This window comes from Chiloscyllium plagiosum, unplaced genomic scaffold, assembly GCF_037043375.1.
Source record: "Chiloscyllium plagiosum isolate Xiang-an unplaced genomic scaffold, Cpla_swu_hap1 HiC_scaffold_18, whole genome shotgun sequence".
Lineage (NCBI taxonomy): Eukaryota > Metazoa > Chordata > Chondrichthyes > Orectolobiformes > Hemiscylliidae > Chiloscyllium > Chiloscyllium plagiosum.
Genome location: NW_028270156.1, coordinates 76,165,926 through 76,186,586, shown reverse-complemented (window position 1 = coordinate 76,186,586; position 20,661 = coordinate 76,165,926). Strand labels below are relative to the sequence as shown.

Genomic DNA, 20,661 nt, shown 5'->3' with positions numbered 1-20,661 from the left:
AGTTTAGATCAGAGTGGTGCTAGAAAAGAACAGCAGGTCAGGCAGCATCCAAGCAGCAGGAAAATTGACGTTTCGGACAAAAGCCCTTTATCAGGAATGGAGGCAGGGAGTCTCCAGGGTGGAGAGATAAATTGGGGGGGTGGAGCTGGGGAGAAGGTAACAAAGAGTACAATTGGTGAATGGGGGTGGGGATGGAGGTGATAGGTCAGGGGGAGGGTGGAGCGAATAGCTGGGAAGGGAGATTGGCAGGTAGGACAGGTCATGAGGACAGTGCTGAGCTGGAAGGCAGAGGAAATGGGAATACAGGATGGCATTTTTGCAGGAGGTAGGGTGGGAAGAGGTGTAATCCAGGTAGCTGTGGGAGTCGATGGGTTTGTAAAAAATGTCAGTGTCAAGTCGGTCGTCATTAATGGAGATGGAGAGGTCCAGGCCACCCATCCACCTTCTCATCCAAGTCATTTATAAAAATCACAAAAAGCAGAGGTCTCAAAACATATCCCTATGGAACACCATTGATCACCATGTCCAGGCTGAATACTTTCCATCTATTATCACCCTCTATCTTCTATGGACCAGCCAATTCTGTATCCAGACAGCCAAATTTCCTTGTATCCCATACCTCCTTACTATCTGAATGAGCCTACCATGGGGAACCTTATCAAATGCCTTACTAAAATCCATATATACCACATTCACTGCTCTACCTTCATCAATGTGTTTTGTCACATCCTCAAAGAAACCAGAAGGCTTGTGAGGCATGACCTGTTTCTCATAAAACCATGTTGACTATCTCTAATCAAACTATGCTTTTCCAAATAATCATAAATCCTGTCTCTCAAAATCCTGTCCAATAATTTGCCTACCACTGACATAAGACTGACTGGTTTGTAATTCTCAGGGTTATTCCTATTCCCTTTCTTGAACAAGGGAATAACACTTGCCATCCTCCAAACATCCGGTACTACTCCAGTGGACAGTGAGGATGCAAAGATCATCACCAAAGGCTCAGCAATCTCTTCCCTTGCTTCCTGAAGAAACCTTGGGTATATCCTATCTGGCCCAGGAGACTTCACCATCCTCATGTTTTTCAAAATTCCCAGCACATCCTTATTCTCAGCATCAAACTGTTTGACCAAATCAGACTGTTTCACACTGTCCTCACAAATGACAAGGTCTCTCTCACTAGTGAATACTGAAGGAAAGTATTCATTAAGGACCTTCCCTATCTCCACTGACTCCAGGTGCAGGTTCCCTCCATTATTCCTGATCGGCCCATTCCCTCACTTTGGCCAGTCTCTTTTTCCTCACATAAGTGTAGAACGCCTTGGGATTTTCCTTAATCCTACTCGCCAAGGGTTTTTCATGCCCCCTTCTCACTCTCCTAAGTCCATTCTTCAGTTCTTTCCTGGCTACCTTGTAACCCTCCAGAGCCCTGTCTCATCCTTATTTCCTCAACTTTAAATGAGCTTCCTTCTTCCTCTTGATTAGATGTTCCATATTTCTTGTCATCCAAGGTTCCTTCACCCTATCATCCCTTCCTTTCCTCAGTGGGACAAACCTAACTAGCACTTGCATCAAGTGCCCCATAAACAACCTCCACATTTCTGTTGTGCATTTCCCTGAAAATATCTGTTCCCAATTTATGCTCCATAGTTCCTGCCTGAAAGCATTGTAATTCCCCCTCCCCCAATTAAATACTTTCCTTTATCACCTGCTCCTATCCATCTCCATGACTATAGTAAAGGTCAGGGAGTTGTGATCACTGTCACTGAAATGTTCTCCCACCAAGAGATCTGACATCTGACCTGGGTCACTGCCGAGTACCAAACCCAATATGGCCTCCCATCTAGTCGGTCGATCAACATGTTGAGTAAATAATCCTTCCAGAATCCACCTGACAAAAATCTGCTCCAATCAAACGATTTAATAATGTTTAATAAACAAAGTTTATAAGAATCAATCTCTGAATTGTTCATGGGTTGGACTGGTAGCCTTGACATTGGTAGTTGATCAATCAAGTTTTAAGATTCTTCACTTTGTAGGCTAATGCAAATTCATTCGACATGATGTTTATAAATTGGTTTGCACTTGGATCGAGAGAGGTCCTCCTTTACCTGCAACACAAGGGTAACTATGGGATAGTTCTTTGACAGTGACCTTCACAACATGCTAATGTTCAAACTAGTTTACACATAAGCCAGCAGATTTGAAACGACCTTTTTAATGCCTGTTTTATATATTTCTCCAGGGTGACACAGCCATGTCTGCAAGAGGTAGCTTTCTGTTGAGAGGACAGAGATAGTCAGCTCCCCACACTCTCCACCAACATCATTATTTCTCCTTGTTAAGTCTCTTCTAATTGAAGTTTTCCTGACAATTTACATTTGGCTCACACAGGACTTTTCTAGACCCTTACCGAATCTAAAGTATTAGTTGGCTGTCGCAGTCCTCCACTTAATACAACACACTTTGATAAAGCAGAAAATGTCTATAAATCCTTTGGATGATAATCCATCACAATAACCTAGAGAAGTGAATGCTGTCAACACAGATGCAAGCAAGAAGATAATAGCAACATTGGATATGTAATGAGTGGATGAAGAGGGGAAAAAAAACTTAAAAGATTGTTAACAAAAGTAGAAAAATTACTTATTTTTCATGCAAACTACTGAAGAAAGTAAAGATGGAAATTCTGGGGATATTGTAGGAATTTTCTGATCATAATCTCCCAGTCCTCCTTTAGATATAGTTAAATGCTAGACAATTGCAAATGTTACTAATGTCAGAAAACATTAGTGGCAAGATATGTTGAAACATTAATTTGGGAAAAAATTAACACTTAGCAAAGTATGTTCTAATAATAGCAAAATTAAAGCCCAATTACTACAGCATAAGTGCATAATTAGCTAAGGGACAGAAAGTAAAAAAATTATGGAGAAGTGTTGTTTTTTAGATTGTGGAAAACTTGAGAATAGTCCTTGGGATGAAAGATATGAGTTATGCAGACAGACATGGAAAATCGGTGTAGTTCTTATAGCAGAGAGATTATGGGGAGATTTGAAGCTATTCAAAGTCCTGAAGGATTTTCCTGGAGTAAACAAGGATAAACTGTTTCCGTCGCAGAAGGGTCAATAATGAGAGGATACAGATTTACAGTACAAGATAAAAGAGCCAAAGGTGGCATAAAGAAAACAGTTTTTTGAGTTCTTACAAACTTACACTGCTTTAAAGGGCAGTGGATGGATTTAGTAATACTACTTTTTGAGTAATTGCATATATACTTGAAGGGAAAAAGTTTGGGGGAAATATGAGTCTGTGGAAAAAGTTTGGGGGAATATGATTAATTGGTTTCCTCTGCTAAAGAGTCAGTCTGGATTTGAGATGTTCTTCTTTGGCACTGTATGATTCTACATAAAACCACTTCTGACATTCAGAAAAATTATAACAGTTCATCTTAATTTTCAGGTAACTGTTAATGACAGCATTGTGTCACTACCCTATTCAAGAGATGGTGTGAAAATCTCCAGCTCAGGCCTTAATGTGATGCTTGAAATTCCCAAACTAAAGGCATTTGTTACGTTCAATGGTTTAGCTTTTGCAATCAAACTTCCAAGTGAAATGTTTGAAAATAATACGCAAGGGCAGTGTGGTAAGCATTTATATTATCTATAAACTCTTTGAAATAAGACATTTAGGAAGTATGAGTTTTGATTTGTGCACATTAAAGACAAAATTATTAAAAACATTACAAATACATAAAGCCCTAAGAGAAAATCTATGTATTCCATAGTAATAGATATTTCAATTTCATTTGTACCTTATATTAAACTGTACTTGAAATAATGTAAGTACCTACGGAATTACTTCCTTATCTTGTAAGCTCTGCCAGCTGATTTATTTTCAAGAGTGTTCAAACATAAGTGTACATTTTCTCAGTGCTAATAAGGAATACTCTAAGGCAAGCAAATGCTGATAATGTTGCAATACTTGAATATGTGGATGACATATGGTAACTAGTAGGTTAATGTTGCCTACATATTCTAGAGCTTGTTAGAAATACATTCTGTAGACCTCTTTGCAAAAAAAACATACTTGTGGTCTCTTGGGTAAACATCCTTGCAACATTTTTACAAACCCATAAGGGCCAAATCTCAACTGATGACTGATCCATGACACTGCTGAAAAACATCAGTGTAGAGGTTGTACTTAATTATATAATGGTGTAAAGATATTTCTAGTCATCTTGTTCAGAAATCTTATTGCACATATCTGGAGCCAGAAGGACTTGAATTCAGGCCTGAACAAGTATCCTGTTGATTTCCTCTTCTATAAACCATGACCATTGCTGTTGACTGTACTGACATACTTTCACCACAGTTAAGGACAGTTAATACAGTATATATAATAAATAGCATTATGAAGACTTTATTTTGGAGGGAATGAAGGATTGTAAATTTATTTCAAATCCTGTGGAGATAAGTTCAATGAAAACATACATTGATACTTTTGTGTTAGCAAGGCATTTATCAGAAATCACATGTTCCATGTTGGGTCTTGTTTCCTTGAATTCACCTCAAAGAAAACGTCTGACTGTTTTTACAAGGAAACAACTAATTCTGTTGGAGATTGGTTGTATTTTATGTAAGGAGAAACCTGCTGGAAAAAAGAAGCTTTCCAGTTGAGCTCTCTTGTTTCATGAAAATAGCCTTTATTGTGAGTCCTCTAAACAGGTTTCATGACATTTCTTGAAATTCTGCATCTGCAAAGGACCCCAGCAACAGGTGAATGTGTTCAGTGACATCTATTTTGTGTGCCAGAATTTCAGACTGTCAGCAATCTGAACATCTGAAATCTCATTGCCTCATGCTTTCAAGAATTAAGACCAAAAACACACAAAAACATTAATTGCTGGAGAAACTCAATAGGTCTGGCAGCATCTATGGAGACAGAGAAACAGAGCTTCGAGTCCAGTGACCCTTCTTCAAAACTGATAGCTAGGAAAAGGCGATGTTTAAGCTGATGAATGAAGTGGTGTGAGTGAGGATTAGGTGGAGACAGAACCAGACAGAGAGAGAGAGAGAGAGAGAAAACAAGGTAGCTAGACAGACGGAATGCTGATAGTAAGCGAGGGAAGAAAGGAAGCTAGATAGGTGATAGTGGGAGCTACGGGTAGGGGAAATAGGTCAGCTACATTGAAAGCAATCCATGTCAAGAAAGGATTTTGGATGTGAGGGTGGATAATAGACATGGAAGGAGGTGCTCATACTCTCAAATTGTAAAACTTGACATTGAGTCCTGAAGGCTATAAGGTCCCCAAATGGGCACTGCAACAGGCCTGAGACAGAAATGTTGGTATGGCAACACAGTGGTGTGTTGAAGTGGCAGGCAACTGGAAGCTGAGTCATTTTTACAACTAAACATTGGTATTCTGCAGTCACCTAGCCTATATTTTGTCTCCCGAATGTCTAGAATACAGTGTTGTGAGTAGTGAATACAGTAGACTAGACTGGATTAACGACACGTAAATTGCTACTTCACCTGGAAAATGTGTCTGGGTCTTTGGATAGGGAGGATGAAAAAGGTAAACAGGCAAGTGCTGCACCTTTCGCAAGTGCATGGGAATGTGGAGAGGTGTGAGAAGTCGAGGAGTGGAATAGGGAGTCCCAGAGGGCACAGTCCCTGCGGAATTCTAACAAGGGAGGGAAGGGGACTATGTGTCTGGTGGTGGCTTCCCACTGGAGGTGGTGCAACTACGGGGGTCTCTGTGGCTACAGGGGCGCTAATGTTGTTGTGGGAGGGAGGAGTGTGTAACAGAAGAATTGTGAGAAATAGGTCGGCAGCAGCTAATAGCCCTGTCATCTACGGGAGCAGGGAATCTTAGTTGAACATAGAACGTAGAATATAGAACATTACAGCGCAGTACAGGTCCTCAAGGATGTGCCGACCTGCAGAACCAATCTGAAGCCTATCTATCCTACACTATTCCAATTTCACCCATATGTTTATCCAATGACCATTTAAATGCCCTTAAAGTTGGCAAGTCTACTACTGTTGCAGGCAGTGTGTTCCATGCCCCTACTACTCTCTGAGTAAAGAAACAGCCTATGACATCTGTCCTATATCTATCACCCATCAATTTAAAGTTATGTCCCCTTGGGCTAGCCATCACCATCTGAGGAAAAAGGCTCTCAATGTCTACCATATCTAACCCTCTGATTATCTTGGATGTCTCAATTAAGTCACCTCTCAATCTTCTCTCTAACGAAACAGCCTCATGTCCCTCAGCCTTTCCTCATAAGACCTTGCCTCCATGCAAGGCAATATCCTAGTAAATCTCTCCTGAACCCTTTCCAAAGCTTCCACATCCTTCCTAAAATGCGGTGACCAGAACTGTACGAAGTACTCCAAGTACAGCCGCACCAGAGTTTTGTACTGCTGTAGCATGACCTCTTGGCTCCGAAACTCAATTCCTCTACCAATAAAAGCTAACACACCATATGCCGTTTTAACAATCCTATCAACCTGACTGGCAACTTTCAGGAATCTATGTACATGGACATCGAGATCTCTGTTCATCTACACTGCCAAAGATCTTACCATTAGCCCAGTACTCTGCATTCCTGTTGCTCCTTCCGAAGTGAATCACCTCATACTCTTCCACATTAAACTCCATTTGCCACCTCTCAGCCCAGCTCTGCAGCTTATATATATCCCTCTGTAACCTGTAACATCCTTCAGCATTATCCACAACTTCACCGACTTATTGTCATCTGCAAATTTACTAACGCATCCTACTATGCCCTCATCTCGGTCGTTTATAAAAATGACAAACAGCAGTGGCCACAAAACAGATCCCCGCGGTACACCACTTGTAACTGAATTCCAGAACGAACATTTCCCATTAACTGCCACCCTCTGCCTTCTTTCAGTGAGGCAACTTCTGATCTAAACCGCCAAATCACCCTCATATATTTTGCCTCCATATTTTGTGCAATAGCCTACCAGGGAACCTGATTAAATGCTTACTGAAATCCATATACACCAGATCAATCGCTTTACCCTCATCCACCTGTTGGTCTCCTTCTCAAAGAACTCAATAAGGTTTGTGAGGCATGACCTATCCTTCACAAAACCGCGTTGACTATCCCTAATCAACTTATTCCTCTCTAGATGATTATAACTCCTATCATTTATAACCTTTTCCAACACTTTATCCACAACCAAAGTAAGGCTCACTGGTCTATAACTATCAGGGTTATCTTTACTCCATTCTTGAACAAGGGAACAACATTTGCTATCCTCCACTCTTCTGGCACTATTCCTGTAGACAATGATGCCATAAAGATCAAAGCCAAAGGCTCTACAATCTCCTCCCTGGCTCCCAGAGAATCCTAGGATAAATCCCATCCAACCCAGGGGACTTATCTATTTTCACACTTTCCAGAATTACCAACAACTCCTCCTTGTGAACCTCAATCCCATATAGTCTAGTAGCCTGTATCTCCACATTCTCCTCAACAACATTGTCTTTTTCCAGTGTGAATACTGACAAAAAATATTCATTTAGCGCTTTCCCTATCTCCTCGGACTCCACGCATAACTTCCCACTGCTATCCTTGATTGGTCCTAATCTTTCATTCTTTTATTCCTGATATACTTATAGAAAGCTTTAGGATTTTCTTTGATTCTATCTGCCAATGACTTCTCATGTCCCCTCCTCGCTCTTCTTAGCTCGCTCTTAAGGTCTTTCCTGGCTGACTTGTAACTCTCAAGTGCCTTAACTGAGCCCTCACATCTCATCCTAACCTAAGCCTTCTTCCTCTTGACAAGAGATTCAACTTCTTTACTAAACCACAGCTCCCTCACTCAACAACTTCCTTCCTGTCTGATAGGTACGTATTTATCAAGGACCTGCAGCAGCTGTTCCTTGAATAAGCTCCACACTTCAATTGTGTCCATCCCCTGTGGTTTCCTTCCCCATCTTATGTATCCTAAATCTTGCCTAATCGCATCATAATTGCCTCTTCCCCCAGCAATAACTCTTGCTCTGTGTTATATACCTATCCCTTTCCATTGCTAAAGTAAACATAACCGAACTGTGGTCATTATCACTAAAGTGCTTAACTACCTCCAAATCTAACACCTGGTCAGGTTCATTCCCCACTACCAAATCCAATGTGGCCTTGCCCTTTATTGGCTTGTCTACATACTGTGTCAGGAAACAATCCTGCACACATTGGACAAAAACTGACCCATCTAAAGTACTCAAACTATAGTATTTCCAGTCAATATTTGGAAAGTTAAAAGACCCCATAACAATTACCCTGTTACTCTCGCTCCCATCCAGAATTATCTTTGCTATCCTTTCCTCTACATCTCTGGAACTATTCAGAGGCCTATAGAAAACTCCCCAACAGGCTGATCTCTCCTTTCCTGTTTCTAACCTCAGCCCATACTACCTCAGTAGACAAGTCCACAAACTTCCTTTCTGCCACCGGTGAGGTAAAATGGACATTTCTGAGGCTTTCCTGTGGAAGGTGGCATCATCAGAACAGATGGAATAGTTTTTGACCAAAAAAATGTTTTTGTTTGTGTGTATGTTCTGGATTATTTATAGGGATTCATATTTATACTTTCGTGTTCAAAACTTGGTATGGTTCATGGATCTTTTATTCTGAGTCTAACATAGAGAAAGGTGTCAATTTGGGCGTGACAGTTCATGGAGTAGTAGAAGTTGAGGAAGACAGTCCTCTCATCCCATCCTACTGTAACAATAACAAATATGAGATTTTACACCTCTGTATGGTTTAGCTAGTCACAGTAAATTTGGGCAGACCAATGTTAATACCTAAGACATCGAAATGCAAGTGGGAAAAAAATTGGCAGATGAAGTATAATGTGGGAAAGAGTGAAGTGTCTACTTTGACAAGCAAAATTAGCTTTGTGGTAGAAGACAAATGATAGTGGTAGAAGACTGGTTGTGTGACTGGAGGCCAGAGACTAATGGTGGCCCATAGACATCAGTACTGAGTCCCTTATTGTTTGTGACATATATAAACAATATAGAAGGAAATGTGGAGGTAAATATGAGTAATTTTGCAGATGACTCAAAGATTGACCAGATAATTGACAGTGAGGAAGATGGTCTTTGATATTGGGAGAATATAAATGGATTGGTCAGTTGGGCAGATCCACAGCAGATGGAATTTCACCCTGATAAATTTTAACCCTGATACAAAGAGGTAATACACTTTGGAAGATGGAAGATGACAAGGGAGTGCTTAATGAATGGCAAATCACGAGGGAGCTCAGAGGAATAAAGGAATATTGGGGTGCTTGTCCAGAGATTCCTGAAGCTGCCAGGATAGGTTAATAGAGTACTTACGAAAGCATGCAGGACACTTGCCTTCATCAGTCATTACATAGATTGTAAGAGCAGGGAGGTCATGTTGAAGCTGTACAGCACTTGGTTAGACCACAGTTGGATTACCATGTGCAACTCTAGTTGCTGCACTACAGGATGATATGATTGCACTGGAGAAGGGGCAGAGGAGATTCTCCTGGAAGTTGCTTTAGATGGAGTAGTTTAGCTATGAATAGTAGCTTGGAAAGGTTCGGTTGTTTTCAAGGCTATGGACTAAGTGCTGGAAATTGGGCCTCATGTAGATTGAGAATAGTTTCTGTTGGTGCAGACTAGGAGTCATACAGATCTACAGCACAGAAAAAGGCTCTTTGACCTGTCAAGTCTGCAACACTCAAACTCAAGTACTTAACTATTCTAGTCCTATTTTCCAGCATTTAGTCATTGTTATAGTTATACATCTTGACGTTGCAAATGCACATCTGAATATTTCTTAGATGTTATGTGAATTTCTGCCCCTACCACCCTTGCAGGCAATGCATTGTAAATTCGCACCACCCTCAGTGATTTATTTTTTACCTGACATCCTTCAAAGCTCTTACATACAGTCATACAGGTCTATAGCATGGAAACAGGCCCTTCAGCCCAATTTGCTAATGCCACCCAGTTTTCACAACTCAACTAGTCCCATTTGCCTGTGTTTGGTCCATATCCCTTCATACCTATCCCATTCATGTACCTACATAAATGACAAAATTGTACTTGCTTCCACCACTACTGTGGCAGCCTGTTCATGCCCAAACATCATGAAAAAAATCCCTCCAGAGTCTTTTGTATCTTTCCCATCTCACCTTAAACCCATGTCCTCTAGTTTTAGAGACCCTTACCATGGGCAAATGCTGTTGGTTATCTGCTTTATCCATGAGTCTCATGATTTCATAGACCCATTTAAGGTTACCCCTCAGTCTCCTACGCTCCAGGGAAAAAAGTCCCATCTTATCCAGCCTCTCCTTATGACTCAAACCTTCCAGTCCATGTAGCATCCTAGTAAAGCATTTCTGCACTCTTTCTAGTTTAATAATATCCTTTTTATGGCAGGGTGACTAGAACTGCATGCAGCACCCAAATGTATCCTCACCAACATCTTGTATAGCTGCAACAATATGTCCCAACTATTATACTATATGGTCTGACCAAAGAAAGCAAGCATGCCAAAAGCCTTCTTCTCACCCTGTCTACCTTTGACTCCACTGTGAATCTGTACCCCTGGATCTTTTTGTTCTAATACACCCCTAGGGCCCTAGCATTAACTTTGTAACTCCTGCCCTAGTTTGATTTAGCAAAATGCAACACCTTTCATTTATCTAAATTAAACTCCAACTGCTTCACCTGCCATCCTCAGCCCACTGGCCCAGTGATCAAGATTTTGCTACATTCCAAGACAATTCTCATCCAAATCATTTATATAAATGATGACCAACAGTGGATCCAGCAATGATCTCTGTGGCACATTCCTGGTCACAGACCTTCAGTCCGAAAAACAACCCTCTACTTCCACCCTCAGTGTTTTCAAGTCAAGCTAATTTTATATCCAATTGACTAGCTCTCCATGGATCCCAAGAGATGTAGCCTTTCTCAACAACCTACCATGTGGTACCTTGTCAAAGGTATTGCTACAGTCCATGTAAATATTGATTACCACATTTCTCTGATGTATATTCTTGGTCACCCCTTTTAAAAATCTCAATCAAATTTGTGAGAGACAATTTCCCACACACAAAGATATACTGACTACCCCAAATAAGTCCTTGCCTCTCCAAATGCCAGGATTTCCTGTCTCTCAGGATCCCCTCTAACAACGTATCCACCATTAGGCTTACCAGTCTGCAGTTCCCAGTCATTTCCCTGCAGCCTTTCTTAAATAATGGCACAACATTAGCTATCCTTCAAACTTTGGACACTACACCCGTGGCTGTTGATACAAATATCTCCACCAGGGGCCCCACAAATTCCTCCCTCGCCTCCCACAAAATTCTGGGTACATCAGGTCCTGAGGATTTATCTACCTTAATGTGTTTTAAGACTTCTAGCACCTCCCTTTCTGTAATGGACTCTCTTCAAAAAAGTACTATTTATTTCACCAAGTTCTGTAGCATCCACAATGGTAAATATCAACGAGAAATATTAACTTAGAATCTCACCCATCCCTTGTCTGTCCATACACAGATGACTTTGTTGATCTTTAAAATGGGAGAAAGTGAGGGCTGCAGATGCTGGAGATCAGAGCTGAAAATGTGTTGCTGGAAAAGCGCAGCAGGTCAGGCAGCATCCAAGGAACAGGAGAATCGACGTTTTGGGCATAAGCCCTTCTTCAGGAATGGCTTATTCTTGAAGAAGGGCTTATACCCGAAACGTCGATTCTCCTGATCTTTAAAATGGGCTATTCTCTCCCTAGTTACTTTTTGTCCTTCATGTACTTGTAGAATCTCTTTGGATTCTCCTTTACCTTATCTGCCAGTTATCTTGTGGCCTCTCTACCTTAAAGCTATGCCCCTGATTGATCCCTTCACCAACAGGAAAAATTTCTTCCCAACTACTCTGTCTATGCCCGTCATAATTTTATATATCTCAATCATGCTCCCTTTTCAGTCTCCTCTACTTGAAGGAAAACACCCCCAATCTATCCATCCTTTCTTCATAGCTAAAACTTTCCAGCCCAGGCAACATCCTGGTAAATCTCCTCCGCACCCTCTCCAGTGTAATCATATCCCTCTTACAATATGGATTCCAAAACGTACACAATACTCTTGCTTTGTCCTAGCCAATGCTTATACAGTTCCAGCGTCACTTTCCTCCTCTTAACTTTATTAGCCAAGGCATAGAGTTTAAGCATCCCATATGTCTTCTTATCACATTATTTACTGTCCTGCTACTTTAAGGGACTCGATAGGCTGAGATCCTCTGCTGTACTATGTGATTCTATGAACAGGAAAGCAGAATATTATCTAAACAAAGAGAGACTACAGAATGTAGGGGTTTGCATGTTCTTGAATTTGATCACAGAAAGATACAATCACCCAGATTTTTCAGAGTGGCAATTGTAGTTAGATTGCTACACTATCTATATCTTTTGCATTAGAACTAAGCTCTGCATTTCTAGGCGGAAATTTTGATCAAGGCACCTTTAGAAATGTTGGGTGTACAAGTTCCCTCACAGTGCAGACTAATCAGGGAAGGTAAATTAAACCCCATTTTTCATAGTCCTCGGTGCCAGATTTAAATGTTCTGCAGAACAGCATATGCCCAATGGGTTCCACAAGAATCAGTGTTGGAACCCTCGATATTAGTCATATATACAAATGATTTGGACTTGAATGGTTGGTCATTGATGATATGAATGTAGGTGAGATGGTAAATAGTGAAGAGGATAGCCTTAAATTACAGAAGGATATAAATGGGCTGGTCAGGTAGATAATCAATTTCAAACGGAATTCAGTCTGGATAAAAGATGCAAAGCAATACATAACGAATGGTAGAATCCTATGAAATACCAAGGATCAGAGGAAATTCTGGAAAAACTAGAAGTCTGGAAGCATCTATGAAGACAGAAACAGAGTTAACATGGGGAGAAGAGTGTCAGGTCTGGCAGCAGCGAAGGGGACAGCAGGTTTAGTGATGGGATATAGGGGGTTGTTGGCTCTAGAAGGGAAAAGGGCTGTCAGTTCCAGTGGTAGGAGACAGGAGGTTGTCAGATACAATGGGGAGAAGAGGTTTCAGGTCTTGTCATTGTTAGGTTATTTTACTCTTGAGGTTCTTACACACTTGATGCAACTGCAACACACCAACTTCTGTGAACAAACAACCAAATTTATTAAACACAGTACAGGCTTTCTGGAGGAACCTTTAACACACCCACGCAGAGCTTACGGGGTCGTGGCAAAAAGCTTTCTCTGTCCTTTATGCAAAACTTTCAACATCACAGTTAGTACTGCCCACAAGACAACCCTCAGCCATCCCCTCATAATTACATGCCACTCAAAATAAAATGCAGTGACCACCCCACCTCGAGAAACAAGGTAATGCAAATCATCCCTTAATGGTCAAATCTGTTGCAAGTTGTTTTTTGTAACTTTAAGAAACAGGTTAAATTCCAACTGAATGTTCTTATTGATTTCTGGATGAAAATGTAAGTCATCCCTGAATGGTCAATTCTGTTGCAAATTATTTTATGTAACTGTAGGGGAGTAGTTACATTCCAACTATAATATTCAGGGTTGATTTTTGGTTGAAAATGTAAATCATCCCTGAATGGCAAGGAAATGGCCAATTAAACCTCCCACATTCCACCTATAAGACGAAGACACACCATCTTACCCCACGGCATTCAATGTTAGCTTATTTTACTCTTGAGGTTCTTACACACTTGATGCAACTGCAACACACAAACTTCTGTGAACAAACAACCAAATCTATTAAACAAAGTACAGTACAGGCTTTCTGGAGGTACCTTTAACACATGCCTCGCAGAGCTTACAGGGTCATGACAAAAAGCTCTCTCTGAACAAGGAAACAGTTTGTCCTTATACAAAACTCTCAACATCACAGTTAGTACTGCCCACAAGACAACCCTCAACCATCCCCTCATAGTCGCATGCTACTCAAAATACAATGCAGTGACCACCCCACCTCCAGAAACAATGTAATGCAAATCATCACTTAATGGTCAAATTTGTTGCAAATTGTTTTTTGTAACTACAGATATACAGGAGTAGTTACATTCCAACTACAATGTTCTTATTGATTTTTGGATGAAAACATAAATCTTCCCTGAATGGTCAATTCTGTTGCAAATTGTTTTATGTAACTATAGAGAAGTAATTACATTCCAAATATAATGTTCTTACTGATTTCTGGATGAAAATGTAAATCACCACTGAATGGCAAGGAAATGGCCATATAGACCTCCCACATTCCACCTAGAAGGCACACCACCTTATCCCTGGGGCATTCAATTTCTTGCAGGTCAGCGGGGCAAATTAAATTGTTAATATCTCATTCCCTCCTTTTATCATTCCATGATAACCACCTCGATGAGTGATGAGAAAGGCATTACCAATTTATACCTAAGAATCTTACAGCCAGTGCTCAAGCAAGTTATTGACACACAATGTACAATAACAACAAAAATCACTAGCCCATGCAGTAGATAGGATTCCTGGGATCCTCCCAGTAGCCATACTAGCCAGCCTCTCCATTCTTAAGGCCTTGTCAAAAATATTCAGTTGGTTCCAAGTAGACTGAATGGCACAGGTGATGTTGTATTGATTCATCCATAACCTGGATGATGCATTTGTCCTCCACTATTGTATGCATCCACCTTTTTGGGCCAATAGATATTCTACTGCATATCTGGTCTGTTGTGCATAGAGCCTTAACTCTGCCAATTCCTGATTAACTGCATCCAGTCCCCCTGCCCCAGGCATTCAATTTCTTGCAAGTCAGCAGAGCAAACTTACTCTTTAATATCTCAGTCATGTCCAGTAGGGAAAGGAGATTTCAGTGGGAGATAGAGAATTCTTGGATCCAATAGGGGAGGGGCTATGATGTTGGATATTGTTTTGCAGTTTTTTTTAAATTCTTGGTTGCCAAGTTCATTTATTGAGCTATTTATTTTTAATCAATTAGTAATATTGCTAAAAGATAATTGATACATTTTAAATATTGCAGAGTAAAATTTCAATTCACCACTTTGATTTTAGTCTCAAAAATATCATTTCATCACCTGGTTTTTGTTTTACTAATATGGAGGGAAAAATAATAATGTCCATATACTATAATGTTCAGCTGTAAATGTCAAGAGAAACAGCTTAAATATTACTGAAAAGAGAGAGATATTGCCCAACTTTTCATCTTGTTCTTATCAGGACAAATATTAGAATGAAAAATTTCAAGGGATCACAAATTTATAGGAGTAAAGGTGGTCTGGTTGGCTAGTTGAGTCGGATTAACCAAGATACTGCCATGGAGAAAACAATGGAAAACTAAAAGCTCCCAAGGCCTCTAAATAATTTAAAAAGGCACAAGTTTTGACCAGATTCCATGTGCAGAGAAAGGTTCCTTGGCTATATGAATGTTGCTTCTAGCAAGCAAAAATACTATGAATTTATCTTAAACTAGTTTTTGGTGTAGCTGTTAGCACCATAGAGGTTATTCAGCAAGTTGATAGCTACAGTAACAGCCAGTTTTAGATAACCAGTCGAGTTTGTAACCTGACTCACTTATGCTTTCTAGAAGCAGCATACATTTCCCCTTGATGACCTGCTCTCTGCAAACAAAAGGAATACGTTAAAGCCTTGTGCTTTTAATCGATACTCTCAGGTCTTGGGCACTTACTGTTTCCTTATGTTTTCTCCATAGCATGCTTGTTAATTTGACTTGGAGGAGAAAGTGAGGTCTGCAGATGCTAGAGATCAAAGTTGAAACTTTATTGCTGGAACAGCACAGCAGGTCAGGCAGCATCCAGGGAACAGGAGATTCGACGTTTCGGGCACAGGCCCTTCTCATTCCTGAAGAAGGGCCTGTGCCCGAAACGTCGAATCTCCTGTTCCCTGGATTCTGCCTGACCTGCTGTGCTGTTCCAGCAATAAAGTTTCAACTGTTAATTTGACTTGTCAACCAATCAGGTCAGGCAGCATCCAAGGAGCAGGAGAATCGACGTTTTGGACATAAGCCCTTCATGAGGAATTGCCCGAAACATTGATTCCCCTGCTTCTTGGATGTTGCCTAACCTGCTGTGCTTTTCCAGCACGACAGTCTTGACTCTGATTTCCAGCATCTGCAGTCCTCACTTTCTACATGTTAACTTTTATCCTGAAGTATAAGCTGTCATCATTTGAATGTGGCATTTTTGATTTTGGCCTGATTAGTGAAAGACAAAATCTTCGACAAATTTCTTTCTTTAGCAGTATTCAAGTTCTGTATTAGCAAGTAATTGTGAGAGGTGGGGGTCATTGAGTCATAGAGATGTACAGCACAGAAATAAACCTTTCGCTCCAACTTGTCCATGCCAACGAATCTACTCCCATTTGTCAGCATTTGGCCCATATCCCTCTAAACCCTTCCGATTCATATACCCATCCAGATGCCTTTTAAATGTTGTAATTGTACCAGGCTCCACCATTTTCTGTGGCAGATCATTCCATACAAGTACCACGCTCTGTGTGAAAAAGTTGCCCCTTAGGGCCCTTTTGTATCTTGCCCCTTTCACCCTAAACCTATGCCCTCTAGCTCTGGACTCCTCCACCCCAGGGAAAAGACTTTGCCTATTTATCTTATCCATACCCCTCATGATTTTATAAACCTCTATAAGGTCACCCCTCAGCCTCCAATGCTCCAGCGAGAACAGTTGCAGCCTATTCAGTCTCTCCCTGTAGCTCAAACCCTCCAACATCCTCATTAATCTTTTCTGAACCCTTTCAAGTTTCACAATATCCTTCTTATAAAGAGGGAGACTAGATTGCACACAATGACCTGTACAGTCACAATATGACCTCCCAATCCTGTACACAATGCACTCATCAATAAAGACAAGCACACCAAATGCCTTCTTCATTGTGACTCTATTTTCAAGGAACTATGACCTGCATTCCAAGGTCTCTTCATTCAGCAATACTCCCCAGGACTTTACCAGTAAGTGTATAAATCCTGCTCTGATGTGCCTTTCTAAAATGCCGTACATCACATTTATCTAAATTAAACTCCATCAACCAATCCTCAATCTGGCCCATCTGATCACGATTCTGTTCTGCTCTGAGGTAACTTTCTTGGCTGTCCACTACATCATCAACTTGAGTGTCATCTGAAAACCTACTAATCATATCTCCTATGTTCACATCTAAATCACTTATATAAATGACAAAAAACAGTGGACCCAACACCAACCTATGTGACATACAGGCCTCCAGTCTGTAAAGCAACCCTCCACCAACACCTTCTGTCTTCTACTTTCAAGCCAGCTCTGTATCCAAATAGCCAGTTCTTCCTCTATTCCATCTGATCTAACCTTTCGAAACTGTCTACCCAGTCTACCATGAGGAAGCTTGTCAAATACCTTACTGAAGTCCACATATATCACATTTACCATTCTGCCATCATCAATCCTCTTAGTTACTTCTTCAAAGACTCAATCAAGTTAGTGAGACACAATTTCCCATGCACAAAGCCATGTCAACCATCCTTAATCAATCCCCTCCCTCGGATTCCCCCCAACAACTTGCCTACCACTGATTCCTGAAGAAGGGCTTATGCCCGAAACGTCGATTCTCCTGTTCCTTGGATGCTGCCTGACCTGCTGCGCTTTTCCAGCAACACATTTTCAGCTGCCTACCACTGATGCCAGGCTTACCTGTCTATAGTCCCCTGGCTTTTCCTTATCATCTTTCTTAAATAGTGACATAACGTTATCCAATCTTCAGTATTCTGGGACCGCACCTGTGACTATCAATGATACAAATATCTCAGCAAGGGGCCCAGCAATCTCTACACTCACTTCCCGTAGAGTTCTAGGGTACACCTGATCAGGTCCTGAGGATATATTCACCTTTATGTATTTTAATACATCCAGCACCTCCTCCTCTGGAATATGGGCATTTATCTAGTTATCACTCCATATTTCCCCACATTCTTTATATTCCATGTCCTTCCCCACAGTAAACACTGATACAAAATACTTGTTTGGTATCTCCTCCATCTCCTGCAGTTCCACATACAGGTGAACTTGCTGATCTTTCAGAGGCTCTATTGTCCCCAGTTACCCTTTTGTCCTCAACGTATTTGCAGAATCCTTTTGAATTCTCCTTAATAGTATTTGCCAAAGTTATTTCCTGTCACTTTTTTGCCCTTCTGGTTTCCCTCTTAAGTATACTTCTACTGCCTTTATACTGTTCTGGGATTAGATCAGATTCCCTACAGTATTGAAACAGGCCCTTCAGCCCAACAAGTCAACACCGATCCTCCAGAAGAGTAACCCACCCAGACCCATTCCCCTACCCTATATTTAACCATAACTAATGCACCTAACATTATGGGCAATTTATATTTAGCACCTAACCCGCACATCTTTGGATTGTGGGAGGAAACTGGTGCATCCGGAGGAAACCCATGTACACACTGGGGAGAATGTGCAAACTCCACAAAGATAGTCACCCGAGGCGGGAATCAAACCCAGGTCCGTGGCACTGTGAGGTAGCAGTGCTAACCACTGAGCCACCGTGGTGTCCTAATTGATCTCTGCTGTCTATGTGCTTCCTTCTTACTCTTGAACAAAACCTCAAGTTCACTCGTCATCCAGCATTCCCTACACCTACCAACCTTGCTTTTCACCCTAAAAGGAACAAACTGTCTCTGAATTCTCATTCTCATTGTTGAAGGCTTCCAGTTTTCCAGCTGTGTGTTTTCCTGTGAATGTTAGGCTCTTTTCCTGAGGTTTCACATACGAGATGCAATTCGCACACACCAACTTCTACAAAGAGTTAAAGTTTATGAAAGCCTGTACAAGTTAGGTGACCTCTTTAGCCCTCTTTGCAGAAGTCGAGTCAAAAGAGGCCCCAAACAAAGGAAACACAACCCCTTTATACAGGTCAGTTGGTAATGCTCACATGTACTCCAGCCACTCCTCCCATACCCACATTACCCAGGTACAATAGTAGGATGAGGTCATCCTCGGAGACCAAGGATGAAATGCAAATGCCCTAATCCTGGGGAATCATTATGCAAATGATTTCCTGACTCCCCAAGACAATGTGGGTGCGATATACTTCAATATCAGGGGATGATCATGCAAATGAATTTAATTGGCTGGAGGATGGCTATGAAAGCATTTCTGAATGGAATTGACAGAATGAGAATTTAATTTGATAATAGTAGTAGGACAGTAGTAAATGGCTGCTCAAATGAAGTGTGGATTACAATGGATAGTCATCTAAATTACTGCATGCTGTCTGTGAGACAGAATGTCACACCGCCACCCCATCCTGCCACTTCCAGAATGTTCAGCTTCTTGGAGAAAGACAGTACAGTTTAACCCTTTAACATGACATTAATGTCCAGAGAGATAGTACAATTTAATCTTTTAACATTGCATGAACATCCACCCCAAATGAAGTTTTGAAAGTTCTTGCCTAATACCATCAAAATTGGCCTTCCTCCAATTTAGAAATTCAACTTTTAGCTCCAGCCTATTCTTTTCCATTTCTATTTAAAAACTAATAGGATTATGGTCAATGGGGCCAAATTGCTCCTCTAATGACACCTACCCTGCCTTATTTCCCAAGAGTAGGTCATGTTTTGCACTTTCTCTTCTATGTACATCCACATACTGTATCAGAAAATTTTGTTACACACACATAACAAATTCCTCTCCAACCAAGCTCTTAATACTGTGGCAGTCCCAGTCTTAGTTTGAAAAATTAAAACCCCCTACAATAATCACTCTATTATCGTCACAGATAACTGAGATCTCCTTACAAATTTGTTTCTCAACTTCCCACTGTCTACTAGAAGGTGTATAGTCCAATCTCAGAAAGGTGATCATCCCTTCCTTACTTCTCAGTTCCACCTAAATAACTTCCCTGGACATATTCCCAGGAATGTTATCATTAATCAAAATACCACTCCCCCTCCTCTCTTGCTCTCCTTACTATTCTTCCTATAGCTTCTATACCCTGAAACATTAAGCTGCCAGTCCTGTCCATCCCTGAGCCAGGTCTCTGTAATTGCTATAGAACATAGAAAATAGAACATTACAGCACAGTACAGGCCCTTCAGCCACCAACTGATGTTGTATCACCCCGTGTAACCAATCTGAAGCCCAACTAACCTACGCTACTCCATTCTCGTCCATATGCCTACCTAATAACCATTTAAATGTCCATAAAGTTGTGAGTCTGCCCCCATTACTCTCTGAGTAAAGAAACTACCTCTTACATCAGTCCTGTACCTTTCACCCCTCAATTTGAAGCTATGGCCCCTCGTGCTAGCCATCACCATCCGAGGAAAATGGCTCTCACTGTCCATCTGATCTAATCGTCTGATTATCTTATATGTCTCAATTACGGTACCTCTCAACCTTCTTTTCTCTAACAAAAACAGCTTCAAGTCCCTCAACCTTTCTCTCCATACCAGGCAATGTCCTAGTTACTCTACTCTGAACCCGTTCCAAAGCTTCCACATCTTTCCTATAATGTGGTGACCAGAACTGTATGCAATTCTCCAAAGCTATGAAATCCCAGTCCCATGTTACC

General features: G+C 41.0%; 1 protein-coding gene across 1 annotated transcript in view; it reads left to right on the top strand.

The window, feature by feature from the left end:
• The window catches only part of LOC122557980 (uncharacterized), a 188,680-nt gene that overhangs the window by 129,323 nt on the left and 38,696 nt on the right, over positions 1–20,661 (top strand). Inside the window, exon 34 of the mRNA XM_087996203.1 lies at positions 3,466–3,649. Within this exon, the coding sequence (XP_087852329.1) occupies positions 3,466–3,649 (184 nt within the window). The remainder of the gene's footprint in view (positions 1–3,465; positions 3,650–20,661) is intronic.